The 24,334-nt window shown below is 40.8% G+C and overlaps 1 protein-coding gene across 1 annotated transcript; it reads right to left on the minus strand.

The window, feature by feature from the left end:
- Nucleotides 1-663: 663 nt before the first annotated feature.
- mink1 (misshapen-like kinase 1) lies at nucleotides 664-24,105 on the minus strand (the record flags this gene model as incomplete). The annotated part of the gene is made up of 32 exons (XM_079214081.1): nucleotides 664-747; nucleotides 846-985; nucleotides 1,099-1,258; nucleotides 1,344-1,493; nucleotides 1,620-1,720; nucleotides 1,855-1,989; nucleotides 2,663-2,806; nucleotides 3,263-3,412; nucleotides 3,665-3,776; nucleotides 4,049-4,156; nucleotides 5,365-5,482; nucleotides 5,647-5,798; nucleotides 6,238-6,261; nucleotides 6,547-6,638; nucleotides 6,739-6,842; nucleotides 6,948-7,027; nucleotides 7,267-7,533; nucleotides 7,850-8,020; nucleotides 8,119-8,295; nucleotides 9,875-9,961; nucleotides 10,522-10,629; nucleotides 13,513-13,723; nucleotides 13,852-13,921; nucleotides 14,083-14,258; nucleotides 15,873-15,951; nucleotides 17,909-17,963; nucleotides 18,052-18,182; nucleotides 18,286-18,376; nucleotides 18,466-18,576; nucleotides 18,666-18,848; nucleotides 19,260-19,325; nucleotides 24,049-24,105. 32 exons carry the CDS (start codon nucleotides 24,103-24,105, stop codon nucleotides 664-666), a joined length of 3,894 nt encoding a protein of 1,297 aa, XP_079070207.1.
- Nucleotides 24,106-24,334: the final 229 nt, after the last annotated feature.

The raw sequence follows: 24,334 nt of genomic DNA on the forward strand, positions 1-24,334 counted from the left end.
CCTCCCTGAAATCATGAGCCCCACAACAATGGGGGTCCACAAGCCACTGCAGATGGTCGTTCCAGCATTTTATTATTTGACGTCCATGTGACGGCCACACACTGACTGAAGGCTATATAAGAGGCCTGCAAATGATTCAGATCTAAGTGTAAGGTGCTACCTATTTACAGCTTCATTTAAACATACAGTATTGGTAAATAATGCCTTCTTCAAAACGTACTGTAGAACCATCAAGGAATGTTTTTTTTTGTGTTTTTTTAAACATACTTCACAATGAGGAACTAAATAGTTACGACAGAACACCGGTCCACCAAGTAAAGTAAAATCAAGACAATAATATTTACAGTACAAATCAATAGATGGTATTAACATTTGAAGCTCAGTGATTTTGTTTTTAATGATAATTCCAGGGAGAATGTTATCGGGGGTAGCTCTGTGGAAATGATGTCTTAAGGAGTGTACATGTAGGCTGTAATGGGTTGTTTGAGTATGTGTTTGTCTTAAGAGTGTGTGCGTGAGAGAGAGAGAAAGAGAGAGAGAGAGAGCTGAAGAGAAAGGGAGAAAGGTGTTCGCAATTGTGTGCATGCGATTGTGAGACTTTCAGATGCCATTCCTTCTCCGAACCCTGCTGGGTTCCACACACTGACCAGAGCAGCCGTTTCTTCACCAGTTCATGATGCAGTTTCTGTTCAACGTCATGAAGTACACCTGGCTGCTGCCTCCAGACCGCACTGATGCAAAGAACACCTGAGGAACAGCACAGACACAAAAGGACATGCACGGGTTTAGGGTCAATGGCCATTAGTGGGCTGACTGTCCCACACGTTTACGTTCGCATCTCTCACCTTGTCATTTCTCTCACAAAGGAACTTCAGCCTCTGAGCTCTTTTGTGCATGAAGACACCGTCCAGGTGGCCAGTCTCCACAGAACGGATCTCAATGGCCTTTTCTCCCCATCCCATGATCTGATTGGAGCAGATATGAGCTGCAAGGCAAAATGTAACATTAGTACTTTGGCAAGCTGATTATAGTTTGCACAGCGGACACATCCACTTTGATCTATGTCCATGCAAGTTAGTTTGGGGATTTGATCCGCACCAACAGATGTGGGCATCTCGCCCCACTGCAGGACCACGTCCTTGATGATGCGCCCGTAGGTGTTGACGTAGACGCCCTCGTCTTCGTAGCACAGCAGCATCTCCATGCCGTCTGAGCTGGGCAGGAACACAATTGCGTGCGGCAAGACGTGGCTCTGAATCTGTTTGAGAGGAAAACAGAAGGGATGAGTTCCTGCAGGTCTCACGCCACCCGAAACACTGCCGCCTGACAGCTGTGCAACTTACATGAACGGGGATGTAAATGTCATAGTTGTTTCCGGAGTCCACGTCAATGGCGTGGAAGCCAGCACATGAACCATAGATGACCTTCAACCTCTGACCCTCCTCCACCGTGAGGTCGACCAGGACAGGCCTGTGCGGCAGGTCTGCAAAAGACTGGTGGAAAGGAATGGAGGGGGTTCGGGAGCAGAAAGTGAGTGTGAGAAGATAATCTACTTGAATGCTCTTCTGGTTGACTGATCTCACATCACTAATCCAGCTCACAGGAAAGGGGAGACCTACCTTGAAGGCCATGAATTTGTGATAAGGTTTGGGCGCCCAAGCATAAACTTCCACCGCATTCTTCAAAGCAATCACCAGGAACTTTATCCTCTCATATTTCACTGGAGAGGAGAACCACAAGGCCATCTGACATCAGATACTTGCAATCAATAATTCACTGCGCCAAATGCAGTTAGGAGAATTTCTCCGGAGTTGAATAGACAGCAGTGAAAAACAGCCATCATCTGTCACTCACCCACTTTGTAGTGAACGCAGCCCTCCATCTCCCCCACAGTGGTCCAGCCCTGCTTCTTCTCCACCTCAGGGTCATTGTGGAGGATCTTGTTCCTCAGCCAGGCCAGGTAGTAGACACGCACCTTGTTTTTCTTGCCTTAATAGACACAGTGGGAGATCACTTACAAAGAGACTAATATGACTATTATTTAAATGCATTTAAATTGAGGTTTCAATTCTACTTTCAGCGTATCAAGATTAGCAGACAATACAAAGAAGAGCAGGGAGTTATACAACTAAAATGACCTTAACATGAAACTGTCTGGGATTTTGGTTGTCTTACTACTGTAACATCTAACTTAAAAGGGGGTTTCCTTGACTGCTTTACAGTTACAAATGTCTAAACTTGTGTTTTGGCTGTGCAAACATGTTGATGGTATATTTCTGCTGTTTTCTGTGTGTAATATCTATCTATCCATCTATATATGATAAGAACATGAGTAATCATCAACAAAATATCATCACATTATTAATACAGAAAATTGTAAAAACAGATATTTCCCATTTTTAGTTCTTGTTTGGCTTGACGTATTTGTTCAAAACTATTGCGATATTATCTTTTCTCGACAGCTCCAAGCCCTCACACAGGGCACACTAAAATAAAGTAAGGTTTCCTGTGGCTTTGCAGTGAAAAGTCCAAATGCAAGGCAAATCAATTACTCTGAAGGCATGGGCACAATTGGCATCTAGTGTTTGGCATCCCATTACACACAGTAGTCTTTTGCCAAAAGTACAGACAGAGCAGACTGCTGATGAGCAGCAGTAATGACCTGATATGGTGATGAGCAGGTTGAGGCCCTCCAGGACGTCCATCTGTTGGAACCTGCGGGAGTTGATGAGGGGGTAAACCTTGCCTTGACCACTACGGTCCAGCAGCTTCAAACCATTCTCTGTACCCACCAACAGGTTCACACCTGGGGACACACACAGCCACAAATTAATAGCTTTTTAATTAAACTTATTTTACATTTTGTATACTTTAAATTTGATGCAACAATGTCACCCATTGACAACCATACCTACAGGGCTATTTGAGGATGGAGAAACGGGACTTTAAAAAAGGTCAAATTGTTGTCACAACTTTCAGATAACTTTAGTTCTTGGTCCCCCACTTGTAAGAAGAGGCTTTTGGGGAATTGATCAAATTGTTTCGATAATAAAAACATCTAGTTAATAATGTCACAGTTTTGTTTTGGTCATATTTTCAACCTGAGCCCTGCTGGAGCCGACATTAGTTATTGGTCAGGATGTTGAGCCAGAGATAAGAAGGGTTAAAATAACGCATTACTCAAAATATGTTAAAGAGATATAATGTTTCTTGAAGTTTAATCTCCTTTGCATTTACACCCGAGTATTGAATCTGTTCTCACCCCAGAGAGCAGCACACAGGATCTCGGCGTTGAACCTCTTCTTGTACTTGCGGATCTCAGGTGTGTCATTGGGGGGGCGTGTGTTGGTGGGATTGACATTCACCATGGATCCTTTCCTCACCTCCATCTTCAGCTGCTCAAACCTGGAGCCTAAACAGGGAGGGTCCCGAAGGAAACTGCTTAATTGACGAAGGAAAGCACAACTGAGGGCAAAATGGTATAAAGTTCGGAACTAGACACAAATCTTCCCCTCATCTTTTTAAAAAGGGAAATTAGCTGACTAACAAGTTACATTCTCAAAGAGTTATGTTGTAATGTAAGATCAAATATTCTCTCAATCTTAATAAAAGAGAAGAAATTCCAATCAGATGTTGTTGCAAGTCTGAAAAGCTCCTGACTCACCAGTGAGGGACATGCTATCCCCTGTACCTCCTGGGGACTGGTACATGCCCAGATCCACAAAGGTGGTGAAGGAAGACTTGCCGGATGCTTTAACCAAACCTCTGGACTGATACTGGTGAAGCAGAAACGGATTTAAGTGAACAATCATGTCTGTGGAGGTTTTATCGAGTCATTCAAAATGTTTAAAAAAATTTAAAGAATTGTGCCGACTGTGGCATTAAAACGGCACCATGTGTCCCCACTAACAAGCTGAACAGATCGTCATGAAATGTAATGAGTTATGTGTGGACTTTATGGCTAGAATGAGGGCAGATAGGGAACACATACAAAATAAACCAAGAATTTAGGACTGATATATTTAGCATCAGAACTTGCATCATAAACAGAGTCCTTCCCAGGGGAGGAGTGAGTGGCTGAGTCTGTGGGGGAGTGAGAGGGCTGCACCACATCTGGCAAGTTAGTGTATCCATTATGGTTCCGCTTCTCTGGGGTCTTTCAGGTAAAAGAGAAAAAAACATGTGCACACATCAAAACACACAACTATGTATTACTTATTGTCATTGGCAGACTTGGATCTAGACTAATCTGCTGTACCAATGACTGGGATTTGACCCATCTGGTTAGCACAGCACAGTAACTAAAAGAAGCAACAGACTCACTTTCAAAAGATCTGAAATATTAGTTTGGGACCATATTTATTGCCTCAACATGGTGACAGCTAAGTCGGCGCCTCACAGCTATTGATGCCAACAGCAAAAACAATGCAAACTACAGCAAGCGTGTTGACAGAGCCAACAAGGTTCACCTGAGAGGGAACCGGACTACTTCTTTATATCTTTACATAGCAAACAGTTGTCTGCTGCTATATTAATGCTCTAAATCCTGTGGAAGTGTAATTCCACATACTAATGTGGGAATAAATGTAAAATGTAGAGTATATGCCAACTGACCTGTGACCTAAAGATTATATCAATTTTGCAATCTAGTGGGTGACATAAATGAAAGACTGACACGGTTTTAATGTGATGCAACTGAATACGTGTGTCATCAGTGAAGCAGACTTGCTTTTAAAAAACTGGAAGTACATTTACTGTGTGAAAGTAAGCAAATTCCTCTGTCTTGCACAATGCTTTGTTGTTTTCTTTAAATTGTCAGGCAAAATAGAAAACTCCCTATCATTTCGTTTCGTCACTGTAGCTTGGCACAAGTATGATGCTCATTGAATATTCAAATGGTTCACAAAAAACAAAACAAAAAAAAAACACATTCAATGAATCACTAGCCACCTGTAAGATGTATGCCGTCTGTCACTGAATCATATTGCTGTCTCTCCAAAAAAGATATATGCCAACTTACTCTCACACAGGGTGGTTTTTGGCATGTACAAAATAAAACGTATCGTTATTATTAGTTAAAATCAGAGTACTTTTTAAACATTAAATCTACAACGGTGGTTCCCAGTGAAACCTGAAAGACATCGTTGATATTTTGGGCATCTTAACTTTTTTCTGATATCAAACTTCATCAAGGGTCCATGGAAAATGGCTCCACATAATGTCTTCATTTGGTCAGTTACGTGTGTAAATAAAATAAAATGATCACCGAACTACTGTCTTGCAGCTTTGCAAAATTCTTTGGCATGTATTGCATTGATTTGTCACAATGCATTCTAAGCATCATTACGTGCACAGATGACTCACCCTCTGCACTAGCATGGTCTGATCCCCATAGCCTCCAGCTTGCTCTCCCTCTCCCCCCTCGCCTTCGTCTTCATGAACCACCATGGTGTTGACTGAATCAGTGTCTCCGTCCCTGTGACTGAAATCAATAGAGTAATAGAAGTCATGGATGACATGACCCCTAGCTTGATAATGGAAAAGAGAGTGGAGCAGTTTTACTCAAGTATTGCATACTGTATATTAAAGTAAGTTTGACAAAGAAATACAAAATACAAATAAATCATTTGTAGGGGTTTGTGTTACCGATCTGTGGGGCTCTCTCCCTCCTCGGCTCCCTCGCCACTCTCACTCTCCTCACTGCTCTCGCTGCTCTCCGAAGAGGAGGAGTAATCGTTGGCCTTGACTGGGGGCCTTGGCTGCTCCTCAGCACGCTCCTTGGCAAACAGGCCATGGTCCTGGACACATACAAACATTTACTTTAAGTATGCATTAAAACATGTTTTAAAACATAATCTCAGCCAACACAGAAAGAAGCAAATAATAACAAATAATAAAGACAATCCAAACACAACTGATGGTGAGGGCTTGTCAGGAGGATTGGCTCAAAAACTGTCCCAATCCTCCCAGTACGCTCAGAATTCAGAGCCAGCCACCTAGTGACACGTTGGGATGATTTTGAGGCATAGTAACAGAAAAATTCCAACATGTTAAAAAAAGCTTTTATTTAAAAAAAAAAAGGGGATTTTATTCAAAGACAAAACATGATTAACCAAATAAATCATAAAAACTGAGCATGCAATTCATTCAACATGTACTACTGCCAATGAATGCAGATGCACACTCATATGCATGAACACTGAGGACTGCATAACGCACAAAGACAGTCATACTAACCTCCCCTATAGCTCTCTTGTAACTCTGCACAATTGAGGTAAAGTCAACAAACAGGAATTTTAGAAGAGCAAAAAGGAATGAAGGCAAACAGCATTAGAGTGAAGCATATAAAACATAATGGAAAGGTAATGCTAGTCGAAAATGTCCTTGAGTTAAAATACAACATTTTAGAATTTACAGAACAGGTGTGTTTTTAACCAAACCATATTATGTGTTGCATACACCCCACACTGATGTTAAACCTAGTTTTATAAGTAGGGGATACTGAAGAGACTGCCAGTACATTGTCTGTTTGAAACAACCACTTACTGCAGGGCGCCCAGGGCGGGAGGAGGTGCGAGACTCCCCTGGCTTATGACGACTATCATGGGAGAGCATGGGCGAATCCATTTTGGAGGAACCTGCAAATAACAACGTTGCAGTGTGTCATTATAATTCTAAAATCAGACCTACTGGAAAGACATTCTGCAGAGAAATAGCATTTGGGAAGCAGGGACTCACTGAGGATGCGATGCCTCTCTAGAGAGCCAGTCTGGGGAAGATTGCATATAATGCTCATACTGTCTCCTCTCTCCCAGCGATCATTGCGGCTGAGATCTGGATTGCTGCCGTGAAGGAAACAAAATCAGTTAATTGAAGTCTATCTACCATCATTTAGCAGGCACTAATTTAGGTAAATATCTGATAAATCCTTTGGCTGTCTTTATTACCTGGCTCGCACTGGATGCCTTATGCCAGAGGTCAGGTTGGTGTTGAGAGCTGTAGCAATAGACGCTGTCCTTTGTGGAATCTGAGGACAAAAATAAATAAATCATAGTCTTACATCTAACAGTGTTCTGATAAAAATCTAAATGCATGTTGGATCCACCAGCTATTGTGTGAGAGAATTGAGAATTGTTTTTCATAAACGGAGACCATTCAAAGTGAGTTTACTAAATGTAGTCCAGCTAACATAATATGTGCGTGTCAATATGGGAGTATTTTGCAAACTGGGGATATGTTTTATCAAAACCAGCCTCAAGATCTCACCTTGGGTGGGAGTTCCACATCTGGCAGGCGGATCCAGGGCCCGCGATCCTCTCCCATTTGGTGTCCCTGTGGTGCCGGGGTTTCAGAAGTTGGGTCCGAGTTTTGACGCACCAGCTCTCTAGAATGGATGGGACGGGGTGAGGGGGTAAGGGAGGGATCCTGGGTGGGGAATGCGGACATGGTCTTAGTGGGCTGGTCACAGAGGGACTGGGAACGAGGGACAGGGGCAGCATAAGGCTTTAGTGGAACCAAGTGAGCCATCTGGAACTGCAGAGGACAGCAGCAGCACACCAGGAGGGAGAGGCAGCAAAGTGGAAGGAAGAGAGCATAAGACAGTCGGAGAAGCAGGCCGAGGTGAAGAATAATGCAAGGTTGTGTTTGTATTCCAAGGAGAAATGTTAACATGTAGGGACAAAGTGATCACAGATGTGTGGAGAAGGAAAGGAGGGGCAAAGAGGAAGAAAAAAAGGGCATAAATAAGGTAGCCGAGACAATGAAGGATAAAGAGGCTAAATAATTCAGGTCAGAAAAGCACAAGCAGTTGCATCTTTGGTTGTTTTAATCAACTGAATTGTACACCCACCTTTCCCTGCCCCCCTTGGGGTTCAACAGGCCTCTGCATCGGTGGGGTTTGAGCAGACTGGTTCACTCCTGACTGGCTGATTGAGTCAGAGCGCAACTGGATGGCATTATCAGAGACAGTGGTGCAGATTTTGGGTGAGCCCTGTCTGTTGAGCTTACTTCGCTCCTCCACCTGAGATAAGGATGACAATGAAAGAAGGATGTGTATAGGCCATTGTACAGCAGTCTGGCTGTTGTGTTTAATGCTTTAAATGTAGGTAACACTGCTACCTCACGGGCCCAAGTAGGCTTGTTGTTGGGCTCCAGGTTTTTGTTATAGTGGTAGAGCTGGGGCTTCTTTTCTTGCTGCTGTTGTTGCAGAGACACCAGGTAGGCATGCTCCTGCTGCAGCTGCCTCTGCAGTCGCTCTGACTGACGCTGTTCCTCCAGCTGCTTGCGCTTATACTCCTGGGCAAAAAAAACAAAAACACACTGCAGTCAAGCCATTGCTCGACTCAGACTGGACACGACAGACATGTCAGGCAAGTCGTAACCAAACCAACGAATCCGTTTTAGCCAATCACCTCAGAGTTCATCCATTGAGATAATACATACTTTGGGCAGACTATCATCTTAACGTGTGTACTTCTATTTGTAGTACATCCTGTCAGTGGACTTGTCAGTGGTTTTCCATTGAGTGTTGTTGGCACAGGTCTCCTCGCCTTTTGATGACCACCACATTCATAAGGAAACAAGCACATTGCTTCTTATAACAGCAGAGATTATAGTTCCATTCTTAAGCAGAACATGTCTCACAAAGTTACAGTTGAGCTACACAGACTCAAAATGTACTTTCTAATAAAAGCTAAAATCTCAAATTGTTGTTTTTGCTGTTCTTAACAATTTCTTAAATTGCAACTAACTATGGGCCACAAAGCAAAGCACTAGATTTCCAAGTCAGTCTACATCATGATGCTTACATACATGTTCTGGATGGTGAGTGAAAGCATGAGACTGTGGATACAAACAAACCCAAGTCTTTTTAGAAACTAATGTGGTGTTCCTGCAGTGAGAAAACTCAGTCTGGCACCTGGTGAGAATGCCTCACCTAGGTGCATCCCTGTGTGGGAGGATACAATAGGCAGAGGACATAATAGAGGGATTACAGCATATCTCTGAGGGACCAATGAACTCCTGTGGAAAAGGACATTATATATTTATATTATATCCATATATATTGTAGATCATTAAATGCTGATGTTCCTTTCTGAAGGGTAATATGGAAGACAGAGCAAAAGAGAAGACCGAATGTTCTGTTGTGAACACACAGGGAAAATTAAGTTTGCATTATCACAGTTGATCAAATAACAGGAGTAATAGAGTTTATTAAAGGCACTTTTGTAAAGTATGAGAAAAGGTTTTTTTCTGGTGGCCAGTGTATGTCATGTTATCCTAAAATGCTGAGTGAACGCCAAAATTACCTAAGAGCACTGTTTCTAGGGGTGTGCTGCCCATGAGCATGGCACCGCTCAATCTTAATGACAGCAACTCGTATGCTTCATAGGAGCTAGCTAAAGAAAATATGTTTGGAGTGTAGCAAATCTTCCTTTCAGTGTAAGCAAGATACACTTAAACTAATAAACTCTGAAATCTGCCCAAAACGGTCCTCAAAATCTAGGTCAGTGCATGCCTCTTCAAGACATGCAGTATCATCTGCCTTTTACTCTACCTAATTGCATCTACCTCAAACACAGGCAGACATGTAACACTGCAGTGTTTGTTTTGCCAAAACACAGCAACCCTGTTTTTCCTCATCAAAATCGAGGGTCTGAAGATAGAGGGTGGCAAATGCTGTACACACTTCAAGCCCCCTGAGGCAGTTTTGTGATTTGACATAACAGAAACGAGCCATATTGTTGTGGAGGACACACACTGCTTTTCTGTGCTGATCAATATATCTCCTTCACTAATGCTCTATTGTAACCGAGAGGACACAGAAACCTCTGCAGTCAAAACAAGACATAAAGGAGTAGTGAGGACTAGTTACCATAAGCAGGGCTTGCTCCTGAAGCAACTGCTGCTGAAGGATTTCTAACTGCCGCTGCTCTTCTTCTAACTTTTGCCTGATAAACTCCTGAGGAAAGGTATGGAGGCAGGAATGACAGGCATTAAAAAGGCGGGAAAAGAGAAATGACAGGGTATAGAGAATAGAAAAGGCACAGAACAGTTATGCAACATCATTCCAGTAAACAGACACTGTGTGGTGCACTGATAACAATTCTAACAAAACTTGCACCATCCCCATTTAGAAGTTATGAGACAAATACAAGTTACCATTGAAACATGACATCACTGTTTAGCATTACATAGAGATTGTCATGTATCACCACATTAAGAATATTTTAATATTTAGCGGTACATTGTGGTTGTTTGTGGCATAAATTGAGTATGATGCCGTGCTGCCAGACTCTTGTGTTACTGAGGGTAGACTGGAAACGGAGCACAAGAGACGCAGAGAGCTCACCCACAGAAAACTCATCTCTGAATAAATACACTAATTTAGACCCTTGCTGCTATGGCAACCTACTCATGGAATTTCACCACCAGAGCGACTTGCACTGTGTAGCTGGTGGACACACCCACACTTGACTCTGATTGGCTGATTGCAGCCCCACATCTCCTGCGGTTGGTTACCTGCTCCCTCTCAGCCAACCTTCTATCTTCCTCCCGTCTCATATCGTCGAGTCTCCGATGGGGACCTTTTTCTTGCTGCCTCACCATCTCTCGCTCCTTTCTCTGTTGCTGGGAGAAAAGGGCGACAGGAAAAAGAAAAATGAGCATACAGGCTATGTTTGCACAGGGGCCCATTTATAATGGATAGCCAGCTTATAAGCAAACTCCCCCTTGTTTTTGTGCAAAGAGCTGCAAAAAAAGATATAAAATGGAGTGGGGATGCAATGAAAGAGAACAGAGGCTGAGAGACACTCACACTGAGACTCACACACACATTGAACAGTTATTCCTTTTTGGCAGGGAGCCATCTTTATCTTTTAAAAAAGGGACATCGAAACAAGGCTTGTTCTTTGTGCTAAAATGACACACAAAGCTCTTGTCCACTCAATTGTTGTTGGCACTTTACAGTCGACTAGAGGAGCCAGAGAAGATAGACGAGGAGGTGGCGGTATATAAGGGGAGTTCATTCAAACTGCAGTAAAATACATTCCAATACTGCACAACATTTTCCATAACTATCAGTGTAAAAAGTTTGCCTCATTAATATCCCACATAAGTCCTCAGACATGTCACAGCTGCTGGCACTTTGTCAGCCCACCAATGAGTTGAGTTAGTCATTTACAATCAAAATCTCTGTACAAATCCTCTACTAAAATATTCGCTACAAGCATAAAGTGTTCATCAACCATGACAATTAAATCACAGCATAAACAGAAAATATTTACTTAATTCTGTTCATATCTGCATCAATATTTGCTCCCAAGTCCTATATGTTAATTAATAGCAAATTACTATCCAACACTTTCTAAAACGTTATATATTTGTGTAATATATGTGGAAGCCAAACAAACTAATTGTTGATGAGGGCTAATGGTCGAAGACGGTCAAGCAGAGTTATCCACAAGGTTTTTTCCCCAGACAATTTGTCACCATGACAGCACTTTTTTATCGACTATTTCAGATTTTAAAAAAATCAAAGCAAGTTCAGCTGCCTTCTGGACAGAGAAGATAACATGATGACACATTCAGGGGATGTGAAACATTACAAGTGTAAATCGAAACTTTGTCAACTGCTACAACTTCCAAATAATCCTTGTACTGTGCAAGCATTTGTATCCCCAAAGTCAGGAGGAATTTGTTTTGTTCCCTTCTGTAGTGTGCAAACACTTAACAGCATTCACAAACGGTACAAACCAACATCTACAGTAAATATATTGTTTGGAATAGAAGCTTTTGGGTGACCGTCACAAAATAAAATGTAAAAGATTATTTAATTTCAGTAGTGATCCAGATCTAGGAGGATAGCCCACATGTAATCATTATCATACGTTTCTGCATGTATTTCTAAAGGGTGAATGTTGTGCAATTTCTTTTAGCTTCATTTCAGCCAGTCGAAGTGAATTATTTAATCTTAAAGCTATAAAAAAAAAATACATAGTATGTAAAAAAAATATCTTTACATGCACGTAATTATCCGGCCCATGTATATCCATTCAGTAGGTATTTTTGCCCTATTTTTATTGTTTACTTGTGGAGACCATCCCGTCCATCTTTTACATTTATTCGTTGAGCTTTGTTGTGTTTGTTACTAGCTATTATTTTTATATTTCTGTGTCAGTATATCGAAAGAGATGCAAACAGAGTCAAATTCCTTGTACGTGCACAAATACTTGGCTAAAGAAGGTGATTCTGAATAACACATGCAGGGCTGGTTCACAGCATCGTAATACTCTTTTTAAAATGCATGGAATCTGTGAAAAGGGTAGTTTATAAGTGGCTCAGGGTTTAGATCGTTTCTGCACAAGTTCATACTCACAAAACATCTCACTCGAGGCTACAATTCATCTCACTTAGGGCGAATGTTTGCAGAATTAATAATTCATACTTGTGTTGCAAGGAGGTGGACTTTACTTCACTTTAAGTAATTTCACTCTATTCCCCACTGTTTACCTATTTATTTAACGTTGAATGCAAGTGAACAACATGTTGAAAACGTACTGTTGCCAGTTAAGGTGACCTGATATTTTGTTCAGTACTCACAACTAGATTATATAGCCATAGAGGCTTTGACACAAACATGACACAAACATTTTAAAGAAATTTGATGGGGAGGTTTTAGTTTCACTGGTGTGTTTTTCATTTAGTGCAAAGGCCTCATTTCTAGATTTCTAAGCTATTCAAAGTGTGTTACTCTTATGTCATTTTACATTGTATTACTCATGTTCATGGATTGATTGACAGTACATGTATTGCATAACAAAAGTTTAGTAGGCTTATAATTGAAGGGAGATCAAAACGGATGTGCACTTATGACCAAAGCAACCAATAGCAAACCAAATACATAATAAAAAGGGCAACAGCATGTAGTTAAGTGGATGAAGGACGAGGACAAGAACAGACACAGACAAGGAACTGGATATTCTTGCTGCTTGGTACAGTTTTGCTTTGAATTAAAAATGTTCTGCCTGTTGCATAATGTATTAGTATCATGCGCCTCTGGTAAAATGTGCAGAATTACATTTAATTATAAAACAAGGTTGACAGTGGAAATAAGGTCAAAGATACAATTTTTTTTTCCTATCACCGACAAAGTCTGATATTTCTGTACTTATCATGGTCTTTTTTTTCCTCGTCTGGTGCTGTTTTAATTCATTCTGATAAATTTATAAAGATGCAAGTCAGCTGTGAACATTTGGGATTAATAGCACTCTTTACTATGAATGTGTGCATTTAAACTATAGACACCCAATGAATGTGTTTTCATTCTCTGAAGTAGGGAAATGATTTATGCACAGGAGGTAAATTCACCTCTAAAGATAAATTGCTAATACTCAACCTACATAAACGCAAGGTCCCTAAAACACACCTACTTCTTGTAAATTGAGCATCATATTGCTTAATGCACTGTTCGGGTCATAATACTACGGTAGACGTTTCTTAGTTGATTATTACCTCTTCAAGTCGGCGACGCTGTTCCTTCTGCTCCTCAATGCGTTTCTGTCGGTCGTGCAACAGTTGCCTCTTGTGTTCCTCGGGGTCCCTACGCTGAGCAGCCAGCTGGGCCTGCTGCCTCTTGTGAGCCTCCGAGCGCTCTTTGTTCTCCTGCTGCAGGCGCTGGAAGTCCCGCCTCAGGGTGGACTCACCGGGCACGTTGAGGATTGAGCTGATGACCAAAATTAAAGAAAAAAAAAAAATGAGGGAGATGATTTTGGGGACAATCATTTGCACAGAGAATACAAGTCACTTGGAGAGAGAACATATCGATCAATGCAATTAATAAATTGCAAATACCTTGACTCTCGGTCATCTCCACGATTTTCATCCTCTTCGTCACTTCCACTGTACTCGTACTCTGTTTCTTCTACAATCAAAATGAGCATAAAGAGAAGTTAATTACATGCAAAAAAAAGATTGTGACATAGTAATGGACAACATAGTGTAAAGTATAGTGGACCATGGTACATGAAGAGACAGGGTACCCTGGTTAAACCCATTTAGGCTCTTTCTATCCCATTTGCTCACCTTTTTCTCCCCTTTTCTTGCGCGTACGGTCAATATGGTCTTTGAGCTGAATTCGGACTTGGCGCTCAGTGGGCTGGTCCCTGATGAAAGAGTGCTTAAGAAGCTGCTCTGTGGACGGTCGGCTGGTATAGGTCTTCACCAGACAGCCCTCTATGAAGTCAATGAATTTCTTGGACCTGGGAGGAATGGGGAGGTAAGAGGAGGATAAACTAGGGCGAGTGGGAGGGCAGGGAGGCATGGAACAGTTGGCAGCTGGGCAGAAGAGAGATTTGAGTAGGACATGGTCCATCTTTAGCTCCTTTAACATGTGGAGGAGTCATGTATGTGACAGTTCTAGGAATCTCCCTTTCATAAACCAGTTTGAGCTAAAGCCAAAGTTCTCACTTAAGTTCTTCTCAATCAATTTCTCTGAAACTGCAACTAACATACGAGCACAACATGATCACTGCAAAATACAATTCAACTCCATGCAACACACACTACCTGTATGGGGTTAATAATGTTCCAATATAGCAACCAAGAGTTATTGAGTTCAAGTAATTGACACCCTTACTTGTGTTTTTTAGATTTGCATAATTGTTCATCTGGGTCAAACAACATTGACTGACAACTTCTTTATGATTGGAATTTTAAAAAACAATGTAAAAGAAACATTTCATTCTGAATGCGATTAAGATCATAAACTCTACTACGTGGGTCCATTAACGAGCAGCATGAAGATTAATAGAAGCAAAAAAACAGTAGGAGAAAGAACATGAGTTTAATGAGCAAATTAGTTTAAATGCCTTCAGCACTTTGAAATCTGAGGGAGGGACAGCTATCCCAAATGTCTTTCCTAATAGAGGGACAAATGCACCCAAAGTAGCACAACACCTGCTTTGAGAAATCAGAGATGTTCCTGAAATAATTTCTTGTACAGGTAGCATTCGTTCCATTCAGTGCTATTCTTGTTAAGTCTGTTTATTTGCACTAAAAAGGATAGCTTGGCTATACCTGGTTATACAGCCCTTTCCCAACAGGCAACTGAAGCCGTTATCTATGCTCCATTCAAAGCCACAAGACTCCTTTAGACAGTCATTTTACCTTGGAGAACACGGGAGTTGCTGGTCCTCTGCTGCCTCTATCAGTTAGTTAGATAGTTTGTGTTATTGTGTGACTTTGGTGAATCCAAACTAACCCTTTAAAAATCTTAATTCACACAAACAAACGGACAAATCGAGGCAGAGGTAGACCACCAACAAACGTGTTCTGCAGGTAAAATTACTGTTTTTGTCAAAGGAATCTTTTGGCTTTGAAGAGAGCATATATGGATATAACTTGTTCAGTTCCCAGTTAGACAGGGTAAAACTAAAAATATTCCAATAGCGTACATTTAAACTGGTATTGATTTCTTTAGGTCGGCCTTTTTCCTGCGGCTAAAATAAGCGTTGCTGCTGCCCTCGACAACAGCAGTACATTGCTTTGCTACCGTGCTATTAGTCCCATAAGTTTCTCTAAACTGGGGGCGTGCCAATCGTCATCTATTGTAGGTCATACACAGTCTATGAATAAGTACCTCATACGACTCTGCTTAAAAAAAATATATCTAAACTATCCTTTCAACCTGCTTGTTGTTGCTGTGCAGTAACCCACTTTCTCAAACATCAAGTAAACAGAGACAGCACGTTACTGCAGTGCACGTAACTGTGCTCTCCTGCCACGACCCGTTTTACTCCACTTTTATACTTCACCTGCAAGGTGTCTAGGATATGATATATGCAAGTAACACAATAGGATGGTTGATAACTCACCATTTTTTGGATTTAAGTTTTGGGGGGGGATTCCTGGGAATGAGGAAGAGGGCTCTCATCGGGTGCATGTCACACAAGGCTGCAGAAATAACAAAAAAGAGGGTGAGAGTTGTTCCATATTATTAAATCCCCCTATCCATACTGAGATCTACAATTTAAAAAAAAAAAAAAAAAGGGAAAGTAACATCAGAATAAGCCAAGTGTAAGACGGAGTATCATATACTCCCACACCTGGTAGTTTGTAAAAAATAAATATATAAATTAGCCACCATTACACATATTCTTTGTATCCTCAAACATGGTTATAGCTGCTGTTATTCAATCTTTCCTGGAGCCTCCGGCTTAGTGTTACATTGAATGTAAGAGCAAGGACTGTGAGTCATTGCGTTCCCAGCGTAGGTAGGTAGCTAAACCTGACTGGTTAGCTTTACAGTTTCACAGGAAATAGGCTTTTATATGGCAGTCTGTTGGACGAATGCAACGTGACTGAGAGAGCCTCATGCAGGAAAAACATTTTAAGGGAACAGAGGGATCACAGCTACTGATTGTGTGTGCTTCATATAACATGCATGTTTAACATGCATCTTACATAGCCATAATGTGGAAATAAGTCGTTATTTAGTAGACTTAGATGGTTTTATTTTCTTTAAAGAAAGGATCACCCAATGACAGGATGTTGGCAGTTTTGTCAACATCCTGTCAGTGGGCCTGATGGAGTTACTAACTGCTGTGCCATTTAGTGTATTATGAAATACCTGTAGTGAACTGATCCATTTGTTTAGGCTTTTAGTCTTAAAGCTGTTTTTAAATGATTACCTTGTATTCACCATACTGACAGCCCTGTGTTTTCTTATAAGTGTGAAGGGAGTCTGCTAATGCAGCTTGTGAAAAAGAAAAACTATGTGAAAAGATGCTCAATAATGAATATGTTAAAAAAAAAAAAAAAAACAGAAAGCCAGTAACCCTGCAAGGCTAAAGAATACATTAATGTAACTAGCACAATGATGCATCTCAAACAGCAACAGATACCACATATATCATTTGTCAGTCCTGTCTTCTCTATGTTGTCAATAAATTGACCCAGTCACCTGTCACTCTTTCCTCAATTCCATCATGGAAGAAGAAAGGAACTTTCAAGAAATGTAGTTCGGAGATCAATACAGATGTTCTATTGAATTATTTGACTGCCAACAGCAAATATATAAAACTCAATAAAAGAAAACAGTTAGAAAGGTTAAATACATCTGGTCATTATTATCAGTCAATGTCAGAAAAAGAATAAGACGCAAGAGAGACAACGACTAGGGTTGCAACTAATGATGATTTCCATCACCGATTAATCAACTATTCAAATATAAGATGGCCATTTATCATCAATGACCTGATAAATATTTGTGTTATCCAAGACAAATCTGGCATCTAATTTAGTTTGGCAGTAATTCATTAAACTGTAAACAAGGAAAACAAGGAATATTGCAACTATGCAAGTGGAATACATATTTCTGGAACGAAACTGATGAGGTGAGTCAATACACACTGAATAATTCACAAAAGGTACATCAACACTAGTATGTCTTGTGTCATTAGCAGCATCATGGTCTGCAAGAGTTCTGTAGTCTTTATCAGTGATGTGAACAAAAGGTTTTCAGAACATTATCATTGGAAGTTTACCACCGTTGTGATTCATTTGACAAACATTTTATCTGCTACTCGTAAGTGAGATTTTCTTTTCTTCTTAGTCAGGGTTGACACCAAATCTCTAGACAGACATATCTCTCCGCTTAGCAGACCAGAGAAATCTGTGCAATCAGCCTCCACAGGCCAACTGCCAGCTCACGACTACACTACCTTGATTACAGTGAGTCAGCTGCCCATCTGAAGACAGACAACAAGGCCGCATATGCAAGATAGACTCATTCATGAGGACTTTTCTGGAGATGAAAGACTATCTGTTGCTGGGTACATAGAAATGCATGTTTCAAACAAGAACAGGTATAAAAAAGAAAAAAGGTGTTCAAAGGAATGTATACACTTACGAGGAGCTCCCTCTGCCATCTCAATGGCTGTGATCCCCAAGGACCAGATATCACTCTGCAAAACACAAAAGGGACCCGATCAGTCTCCATCTCTCATAAGCTCCCACAGCATAGTGTTCACGCAAACACAGTGCTTCTGTTACCCTGTAGTCATAGGTGGAGTCAGGGTTCTCATCACAGGCAATGACCTCTGGTGCCATCCAGTACGGTGTGCCGATGAAGGTGTTCCTACGCCCAACAGTCCTGTCCAACTGAGCACTCACCCCAAAATCAACTGAATGTGGACAAAGCAGTCAGAGGAAAGGATGCGAGACGATGAGAGGTAGCATTTATCAACTTTTGCTCTTTTACCCAAAACATACAAGCATTCAACGTACCAAGTTTGACCTCTGCATTCTCTGTTAGCAGCACGTTCTGGCCCTTGATGTCTCTGTGGATGACTTTATGGGCGTGGAGGTGAGAAAGGCCCTGCGCACAGATAAAGAAGTCAAAATTGATCAGGAGGGAGTGACCTCTGCTGCAGACTTGTTTTGAGTGGTGGAACAGAGATTTCTCACCCTGAGGATTTCTCTGCAGATGTAAGCAATCCAGTCCTCCTTTAGAGAGCTGCCCTTAGTGTTTTTCACCAAGTCGGTCACTGATCCGGCCCCACAGAACTCCATCACCAGCTACATTCAGACAAATGCAAGCGTAGTGAGCACAATCAATGAGGCATACTGCTATACAATCATCAGGACAGGTAAGAGGGTAGACCAACCCAAAGTTGGTCATCATGTCCTGGTGGACTCTTCTTGACAAAGGCACCGTAGTACGTGGCTATGTTGCGGTGGTGGCTGTATTTTTTCAGCATGTTGATTTCAGCTTTGATCTCCTCTTCTTCCTCCTCCGTAACATCCATCACCTTGATGGCAGCCAGCTGGCCCGTCTTCACGTGACGGCCCTGACAAGTTCATCATCAACAGTGATCAGTAAAGCTTAAAAATTAACCTGGGACTCCATGTTTCTGAAACTCTTTGAATTTTGCCCCATCAAGTGTGGCTAATTGCTTCCGTTACCATTTCACCGTTCTTTCACATTTTACTTCACAGTGTGTCTTAATTTTGTTGTCACAGACACTTCACTTTTCAGGCTGACAGCTGAAAAATTTACTTACAAAGCAGTAAACTAAATCTACTGTAGTCTGAGAAAGGAATGCAAAAAAGAAGAACTTCAACATAAATCAGGCACTAGCGTGGTCTTTGGAGCCCCATTTTATAGCAACTTATTGCAAAGGTGAAAGCGTAATGTGTTGAATTCTTCAATCTATAAAAAGAGACATCATTGGAGGTAAAATGTAGGCATCATGACTCACCTTGTACACCTGCCCATAGGTCCCATTGCCGACCACCTCGACCAGCTCAAAGATCCCTGCTGGATCCTACGGGAGACACGGTCAGAATCATGAGTCAAGTCATACAACATACAGAGAGTGCAGGGTCAGATACACTATTTTCAAACTACAAACCTCTCCCAATAAAAACAGCATTTCAATAAAATAAACTGCAATTTGTCTTTTTCTTTTCGCAAAATTAAAACAACTACACTCAAAGCAAACCATAACTATTTTTGTTATAAGTGGGTGATGCTTGCTTTGTTCTTCTAATCCTACACATCAAGTGGAGGTCGTATTTCATGTTGTTAAACTCAACTCATGTTTCCTCAGTCAAGAGTCATGCTTAGATACTAAAAACCTACTAGACTGCACCTGTTCGAGTAACTCCTGCAATCTGTCTTCAATAATGTTGGCACAAAGGCAGAATTAAAATCTGTCTAAATACCAAACACTGTTGAGGACACAAATTAAAAGAAACAGTTTTTTTTTTTTAAAGTAATTAATGTTTTGCCTTAACAGAACACTCACGAATCTGTAAATTAATAGATCCAGTACTTAAATATCAGAAAAAATGTAAAGTATACAAGTAGATCTATTGACTCCATCAACAACACACAAACAAAAGCACAAAGACTCTGCAGAGTAGAGATCGTACATGAAAACCCCAATGGTTTCTACTGTGTGTACACTAAAACCAAATTAAACCCAATATTACCATACACATCATCTGAAACTAATCTTCCTAGCCACCCCCACACACTCTCAATGCCCACCCACAACACAGAGGAAGCAGATACACCAAGTATTGGTTATTAAATTAGATATGGATTTGACAAGGACATCCATCTAGCCTTTTCCTGATTTGTTCGTTTTAAGTTGTAATGGAGTGAACACATTCTACTGACACCAAGGGAGCTTTGACTCAATTATGCAACCCCTCCCCCAAGACACAAGGGAATATGACAAGCAGTTCCACTTTCAAGCAATTTCAATATGGCTTTAAGAAGATGTGTGGGTGGTTAGACTGCTGCTTTGGGTTTAAAATGTACAGCATGACCTATCCTGCTTTCATCTGTTTCCAATGATGGGTTTTCTGCCTTCAACAAGGAGGGGGGAAATTCCTTTGAGACAGAAAACATTTATGGGAAGAAAATAGCATGTATACTTATGAAAGATTTGGCTGTAAAACTGGGAAATGACCACACATTTGATGCAAATGCACATCACTCATATGACATAAACACACCATATTTTGAAGCATGTTATAACACAAAAGAGGGGGAACTGTAACGTAAAGTAGGAGGCAACAAAACGATAATACGGAAGAGAATAATGAGTGGGCGACAAGGCAGAGGCGGTAGCTTCACCCACGAGAGTGGGATGAGAGGAACAAATTTATAGAAGGGGAAGGGTACAGTTATGTTCAAGGAGTAGCACCACCAGCAGTCAAACAAATTGCCAGCAATAATTGCTAAAACGGCAAGAAAGCAGGAAAACCACAGGTTAACTGGAAGGTAATCTACAGTCCGCCTGCTCAAATGATGAAAAGTGGCATCTCTTATTAATGTGTAAACGCAGTGTATTGATTAATGTCTGGGAACAATGCAACACATGTTCCCACCCACCTCAGTTTAACAGGGTGCACACTCTTACGGTCCATTGGGAAGTTGACCACACATTTCCTGCAGGAGTGTCAACTTAGCCAACAGAGGAAGTCTTTAAAAAAAAAAGCCCGCCCTTTTCTTTGGTTACACAGCTGCAACAATAGTCTCAACCACAACTCAAAACACCATTAGTGAACAACTTTATAGTTGACCGTAAATGTTTTTAAATGGCTTCCTAATACTTACATTTGGAAGTACTGTATCTTTTTTAAAAAAGGTAATAACATGTATTTATTTTTTATTATGATTATATTGATACTCCAAGATTTTCATTTTTATTATTTACTAATATTATCATTATTTACAATTTGTTAAGTCATAGTCACAATGGGTGGGCCTCAGGTTAGAGGAAAAGTTAATCAAGTTGAATATCTGACGAGACACTTTTACTGGCGTTCTCAATAAAGCGTCATATTAAAAAAGGAGTGATTGTTATCATGTATGCTTATTTATGCCAAGCATCGCAAACATGGAGATGTTTCCCTCCACCAAAATAAAAATCACAAGACTACATTTTTCATGAGTTTCATTTCCCCGAGGGCTGGTATTCCTGGTTACTCAGCATCCAATAATCTCATGACACTATCGAAGTTTCGGTTTGAAACTGTAAATAGGCATTGAAGTCACTTTCTAATAGTTTTAAATTGAGAACAAAACAGGTGAGATTCAGAAGACATATTTGTTGGGAGTCTGACCATGTCGCTTTAATTGTGTTGGTTCCAAAAGTGTAACTCACTATGCCACCTTTAATTGAAACAATTGTGCAGGTTGCTGGATTTTATCCGGTGCTATTGACATTGGCACAAAGTGTTACAGCCCAAATGATTTGTTGTGGCCTGTGTATAGTGGACTGTTGCTATGTAGCCTAATTCTGGAGTCCTTCTGTATTATGGAGTTTTGGTCCTCTAGTAGCGCTATGGAGCTGTTTTTCATTGACTGGGTCCCAGTATTGTAATCTAATGCGCATGCACCGGGACGCACAAGGCTGTCGTGCTTCCCCGTTCTGCAAATAGTTTCACACTATTTCACTAGTCAACAAGTGGCAAAGGCAGGGAAGAAGAGGACTGCTAGCTAGTAAACAATGCAGGATAAAACAAATAAAAAGCCTCAACAAATGTTTTATGAGGGAGGAAATGCATTTAACACATTGGTTGGCGCTCTAGGATACACACTATGACTCTTGGTGAGTGATACTGAATGTAAACATAACTGTTCGTTTACAAGAAAACTCCATGGGCGACCTCTAAATGGTCAGTTAACCTAAATCAAAAACACAGTTTCACAACTAATTCTAGTCGTAGATGGCTAGGCAGATATTGGTATTAGTGCCACCTCAGTGCAATGGATGTAAATGGATTTTATTTACCCTAAACTCGACAATAACTTCAGTTTCTAACAAAAACTGAACGGTGAGTGCTCTGCCTCCGGCCAATAATTGTAATATGTAAGCATGACTTTAATTTACTGCACCATACCAGGTCTAAGTAAACAGAGCCATTATTGAGACTGATAATCCAATTCCAAAATGCAATGAAGTGGTTGTATCTTAATTTAAAAGAAACTCAGATAATATGGGCTCTCACATAGCCATTGAATACAGATTTGTTATAATGAGTTGGGTCAGCTCTAACAATATGCTGGGATTTTGAAAAATCTGTTCATTTGAAGTCAGAGAAAGGATAACACAGGTTCAAGCAAGCCAAGATTTGGATATACTACCCCTGATCTCCTGTTAAGCTCCATAAATCTGTGAAAGTTACAATAACATGCTGCATTGTTTTCTGCTTTTTTAAGAGGGCATGAAACCCTCAAAGTTGAATTTCCCTCAGGGTTTTTTTGTTGTTTTAAGTGAGCATGTATGCGATATGTTTATTTAATCAATTTCACATTTATTTACCTGTGAATTCCTTAACACTTAGTTTTGGTGATGCTGATTATTTTTCATTAAGTAACCCACCACTTTTGACACTGGAGAAAATTACCTCATAAAAACAGTTCCTACATTAAAGTTTTAATGATGCCAGATGCACATTCGGAGTAACAAATGAACATAAAAATAATAAAAAAAGAAAGCTATTGTTCCATATTTTAAACCTGTAGCTAAGTGGGGAGACAGGGCTTTAACCTAGCTTTTCAAAAAGGCAGTGACTGAAAGCATAAAATGCTTCTTTATAATGCTAATAAGGGTCTGTCTTTTGGGGATTTACTGCTGCAACCAAATCATAAGTGTTTGACACTTTCCATTGAAATGGAGAGATGACTCAAAAAGGGAGCATCAGAGCTGTGGTCTCAATTAAGAAACTGTTCCCCTGGAAGGAAAATTGTTCAGCAAATTGGAATAGAGGTGACCATTTTATCCTCAATTGATGTAATTGCTTGTCTGGTAAAGTGGTTATATTGTTGGAAGAGAATAATCCAATTTTTTTTTTTACCGTGGCCTTCAAGCTAGACTAGTGCAAATGCCAGGTAAGTAAGCCCAGGGTTTGTTCCATCCCTGACAAAGTCTAATACTTGCAGTATTTAATAAATATATAGAGTAGTATAAGAATGTCGTCAGCAAGACAAACTAAAAATACCAGATACAAAATTCACAAGGAAATGGTTTGAGGATGTCCCATTCAACTTGGAATCACTGACTGTCGCCCGTAAGGAAAAACACCTCCAATCATCAATATTTTAAACAATAGAGATCGTGTCTGTGCATCTCAATCTCAAGGGTTTAGAACTGGTAACGTTCGCTGAAAATACATTACTAAAAAAAAACATGAGAAAAAGCAAAGTGTTTCAGGTGATGCACAAGCAACACAAGCATTTTTTTTTTAATGAATGCACGAATCACGAAAACTTGTCACGGCTGTAAAATCCCTTCTTTATTTGGTGCTCTTTGATGGGAATCTGTGACACTGAAGCAGCACAGCCGCCTATGGCGAGGCCAAGGGATGTTTATTCCCCCTCAACTTTGTTGCGTGGGTGTTGAATGGTCGTGCTTGTGTCAGAGGCAAACTGACGCTTCAGCTCATATGACATAACATCCAATGAATCCCGTCTGCCATAATCCTACATGAATAAAGTGCAGCACACGTATTTTACACAGCAATACTCACCCTCAGAGCTGCGAGGTCTATGTCATCCAGGCTTCGTGTGGGGGCGTTTTCAGACATGGCTGCAGAAACTTACAGCCGTAGCTACCAAGTTAGCCAGATATTTGACAAATCTGGAAAATCTTACGTGGCTGCTACAGCGATCTTGAGCGGTGTTATCTGTAGATTAAATCCAGCAAAAACGGGCCGTCCAATATGCTGCAACTGTTGCGGAAAGACGCGGTAGCACTTATGTTAGCGAACACATCGCAGACTGAGCTGCCTCAGGCGCACCCAGCTGGCTAGCTCA

The sequence above is a fragment of the Taurulus bubalis genome (genome assembly GCF_910589615.1).
Source record: "Taurulus bubalis genome assembly, chromosome: 2".
NCBI classification, from domain to species: Eukaryota; Metazoa; Chordata; class Actinopteri; order Perciformes; family Cottidae; genus Taurulus; species Taurulus bubalis.